Raw genomic sequence first — 4,706 nt, 5'->3', positions numbered from 1 at the left:
CTGGAGCGCTGTGTGGAGGACCCCGAGACGGGGCTGCGCCTGCTGCCCCTGAAAGGCTCCGAGAAGGCAGAAGTGGTGGAGACCACACAGCTGTACACCGAGGAGGAGACCCGCAGAGCGTTCGAGGAGACGCAGATAGACATCCCCGGTGGCGGTGGCCGCGGCGGCTCCACTATGTCCTTGTGGGAGGTGATGCAGTCGGACCTGATCCCAGAGGAGCAGCGCACCCGGCTCATGGCTGACTTCCAGGCCGGCCGGGTGACCAAGGAGCGCATGATCATCATCATCATCGAGATCATCGAGAAGACCGAGATCGTGCGCCAGCAGAACCTGGCTTCCTACGACTACATCCGCCGCCGCCTCACCGCCGAGGACCTCTATGAGGCCCGGATCATCTCCCGTGAGACGTACAGCCTCCTCCGGGAGGGCACCAAGAGCCTCCGAGAGGTGCTGGAGGAGGAGTCGGCCGCACGCTACCTCTACGGCACGGGCTGTGTGGCTGGCGTCTACCTGCCAGGCTCTAGGCAGACGCTCACCATCTACCAGGCCCTCAAGAAGGGCCTGCTGAGCGCCGAGGTGGCCCGCTTGCTGCTGGAGGCACAGGCGGCCACGGGCTTCCTCCTGGAGCCCGTGAAGGGCGAGCGGCTGACCGTGGACGAAGCCGTGCGGAAGGGCCTGGTGGGCCCCGAGCTGCATGACCGGCTGCTCTCGGCAGAGCGGGCTGTGACCGGTTATCGTGACCCCTATACGGAGCAGACGATCTCGCTCTTCCAGGCCATGAAGAAGGACCTGATCCCCGAGGAGGAGGCCCTGCGGCTGCTTGACGCCCAGCTGGCCACGGGTGGCATCGTGGACCCGCGCCTGGGCTTCCGTCTCCCCCTGGAGGTGGCCTACCAGCGTGGCTACCTCCACAAGGACACGTACGACCGGCTGTCGGAGCCCAGCGAAGTGCGCAGCTACCTGGACCCCTGCGCGGACGAGCGTCTCAGCTACACGCAGCTGCTCCGGAGGTGCCGCCTCCACGAGGCCAGCGGCCAGCGCCTCCTGCCCCTTTCGGACGCCCGCAGGCTGACCTTCCGTGGCCTGCGCAAGCAGGTCACGGTGGAAGAGCTGGTGCGCTCGCAGGTCATGGACGAGGCTACGGCGTTGCGGTTGCAGGAGGGCCTGGCCTCCGTGGAGGAGGTCACCCAGAACCTGCAGAAGTTCCTTGAGGGCACTAGCTGCATTGCTGGCGTCTTCGTGGATGCCACCAAGGAGCGGCTGTCCGTGTACCAGGCCATGAAGAAAGGCATCATCCGCCCCGGCACGGCCTTCGAGCTCCTGGAAGCACAGGCGGCCACCGGCTACGTCATCGACCCCATCAAGGGGCTCAAGCTGACCGTGGAGGAGGCTGTGCGCATGGGCATCGTGGGCCCCGAGTTCAAGGACAAACTGCTGTCGGCCGAGCGCGCCGTCACCGGCTACAAGGACCCCTACTCTGGGAAGCTCATCTCCCTCTTCCAGGCCATGAAGAAGGGCCTGATCCTGAAGGACCATGGCATCCGCCTGCTGGAGGCCCAGATCGCCACGGGCGGCATCATCGACCCCGAGGAGAGCCACCGGCTGCCCGTGGAGGTGGCCTACAAGCGTGGCCTCTTCGACGAGGAGATGAACGAGATCCTGACGGACCCGAGCGACGACACCAAGGGCTTCTTCGACCCCAACACGGAGGAGAATCTCACGTACCTGCAGCTGATGGAGCGCTGCATCACGGACCCCCAGACGGGCCTGTGCCTGCTGCCCTTGAAGGAGAGGAAGCGGGAGCGGAAGACGTCCTCCAAGTCCTCGGTGCGCAAGCGCCGCGTGGTGATCGTGGACCCGGAGACGGGCAAGGAGATGTCTGTGTACGAGGCCTACCGCAAGGGCCTCATCGACCACCAGACGTACCTGGAGCTGTCCGAGCAGGAGTGCGAGTGGGAGGAGATCACCACCTCCTCCTCGGACGGCGTGGTCAAGTCCATGATCATCGACCGCCGCTCGGGCCGCCAGTACGACATCGACGAGGCCATTGCCAGGAGCCTGATCGACCGCTCGGCTCTGGATCAGTACCGTGCCGGCACTCTCTCCATCACGGAGTTTGCAGACATGCTCTCGGGCAGTGCCGGCGGCTTCCGCTCCCGCTCGTCCTCCGTGGGGTCCTCGTCGTCCTACCCCATCAGCCCTGCAGCCTCCAGGCCCCAGGGGACCTCCTGGTCGGACCCCACGGAGGAGACGGGCCCTGTGGCCGGCATCCTGGACACAGAGACTCTGGAGAAGGTGTCCATCACAGAGGCCATGCACCGCAACCTGGTGGACAACATCACGGGGCAGCGGCTGCTGGAGGCCCAGGCCTGCACGGGGGGCATCATCGACCCCAGCACTGGCGAGCGCTTCCCTGTCACGGACGCTGTCAACAAGGGCCTGGTGGACAAGATCATGGTGGACCGCATCAACCTGGCTCAGAAAGCCTTCTGCGGCTTCGAGGACCCGCGCACCAAGACCAAGATGTCGGCCGCTCAGGCCCTGAAGAAGGGCTGGCTCTACTACGAGGCGGGCCAGCGGTTCCTGGAGGTGCAGTACCTGACCGGCGGCCTGATCGAGCCCGATGCCGCAGGCCGCGTGCCCCTGGATGAGGCCCTGCAGCGCGGCATGGTGGACGCCCGAACCGCCCAGAAGCTGCGAGACGTGGGCGCCTACTCCAAGTACCTCACCTGCCCCAAGACCAAGCTCAAGATCTCCTACAAGGACGCACTGGACCGTAGCATGGTGGAGGAGGGCACGGGGCTGCGGCTGCTGGAGGCGGCCGCCCAGTCCAGCAAGGGCTACTACAGCCCCTACAGTGTCAGCGGCTCGGGCTCCACGGCCGGGTCGCGCTCTGGCTCGCGCACCGGGTCGCGGGCCGGCTCCCGCCGAGGGAGCTTTGACGCCACCAGCTCCGGCTTCTCCATGACCTTCTCTTCGTCCTCCTACTCTTCCTCGGGCTATGGCCGCCGCTATGCCTCAGGGCCTGCGTCCTCCCTGGGGGGCCCCGAGTCTGCAGTGGCCTGATCCGCTGCCTGCGCCCTGCCCTCCCGCTCTGCATGTGGCCAGGTTCCCCGCCCAGGCGTTGAGGCGTTGGGGTCTTTCACGTCTAAAGGTGTCTTCCTCCCAAGCGGTGCCTAAAGTTTAACCAAAAAAAACCCGGACTAACGTATTAATATCTGTTCGCTGTCCAGACAGCCTGTGTCTTGGGGAATGGGGCCGGTGCGGCCTCTCGGACCACCTCATCCTGCAGGCCTCCCTGCTCCTGTCTACCTGCCACTCACCACAGCCAGGTGCCTTGGAGGGTCCCGAGCCAGGCCCCCAGCCCAGCCCTCCTCTGTCTTCAGGGAGGGTCTTCTCTGGGCCGGGTTCCCCCAGCCCTGCTCACTGGGCTCCCTGACACCCAACCACCAGTCCTAGCTGCTCGGGGAAGCAGGGGTGGGCCCCCATCACGAGCAGAGCCCTCAGGACCAGCTTTCTTTCCTGTTTCCAGGACTGACTTCCGCGTTCGGCAGGCCTTGCTGGGGAGGGCGGGGGGTCCTGGGTCAGCCATCTCTTCCAGCCTGCCTGGAGAAGCACCTTCCCCACGGGAAGATGAGGGTCCAGTCTGCAGAGCCAGCTGGTCCCTGCCACGTTGCAGACTCTGCCCCCAGCCCCCAGCCCCTGACACTCTGCCAAGACCCCAGGCCTCTGGCTTCTGCCTTCCAGCCTCAGCCCCCTAGTAAGTGCCTTCAGTGTCCTCCCTCCCACCCCAGGCCCCAAGGACCCAGATCTGGGGTGGGAGGTAGACCCTCTGGTGAGACTCCCCATGGCCCAGCTCTCGGGCACGCCAGCCCCGGGCCAGGCCGGGTGTGGCTGGGGCTTCTGCAGGGCTTTGCTCCCCTGTGGCCCCACCCTGGGTGCTTCCTGCCTGTCTCTTCAAGGGAGACTGCTCCCTCTGTTTGGCCCCGACGATGGGCCGCCCAGCCCAGGGCCAGCCCCTCCTGTCCCACCTTGGTGCCCCCGCTCCCCCGCCTCCACCCTCTGACTAAGCTTTGCATGTTTCACTAACCCAGGCAGGCGGCGGGTGGAGGCACCAGGCTTCCGGCTGCCTCCGTGAGGGCAGAACACTAACCCGACCATGGGTGGGTCTGCAGTGCTCACCCCAATAAAAGCAATTCCAACCTTCCTGTGCATTCTGCTTTGCTTTTTTGTTCTGGGGTCCGGTGTGGGGGTTGGGTGGAGGCTGCCGCCTGAGGCTCGGAGCTTGGCCAGGGGCAGAGGAGCAGGGCCTCGGGGAAGATGCTGGCCTGAGGCTGCACGTCTCAGGGAAGAGAGAGCCAGACTGAGCAGCGGCCTGCTCCGGGAGGGCCCTCAGCCCCTGCCGCTGGTCCGGCGGCCTCCTGACACTCTGCCAGGCCCCTAAGGCTCCGTTCACGGCTGCAACTTACCTCTGAGGTCGGGGCTCCATGCTCCCGTATCAGCTCACTTTGGCTGCACCCCCCCGGGGCCCATCGTTTGGAGGGAGCAGTGTGACCGCCCAGCTAAGTTGCTTCCTGTTGGCGAAGGGTAATGCTCCAGAGGTGGACGCAGTCGTGAGTCTCAGCAGCTGGGCCTCCGCTGCAGTCCGTCCACCCCTGTCCCTCCAGGCCCACACAGCGGCCCTCACGCCTGCCGGAGCCCAGCTT

At 65.9% G+C, this 4,706-nt stretch overlaps 1 protein-coding gene across 3 annotated transcripts in view; it reads left to right on the top strand.

Annotated features, from left to right (window-relative positions):
* PLEC (plectin) overlaps positions 1-4,200 on the top strand; it is a 53,654-nt gene extending 49,454 nt beyond the window's left edge. For all 3 annotated transcript variants that reach the window (XM_044914700.1, XM_044914702.1, XM_044914701.1), the window contains exon 33: positions 19-4,200. In XM_044914700.1, the coding sequence (XP_044770635.1) occupies positions 19-3,066 (3,048 nt within the window). In that variant the 3' untranslated portion in view covers positions 3,067-4,200. The remainder of the gene's footprint in view (positions 1-18) is intronic.
* The last annotated feature ends 506 nt before the right edge of the window (positions 4,201-4,706 follow it).

This window comes from Neomonachus schauinslandi, chromosome 4 (genome assembly GCF_002201575.2).
Source record: "Neomonachus schauinslandi chromosome 4, ASM220157v2, whole genome shotgun sequence".
Taxonomy (NCBI): domain Eukaryota; kingdom Metazoa; phylum Chordata; class Mammalia; order Carnivora; family Phocidae; genus Neomonachus; species Neomonachus schauinslandi.
Note: the sequence above shows the minus strand (reverse complement) of the source record. Positions and strands in the feature narration are given on the sequence as shown.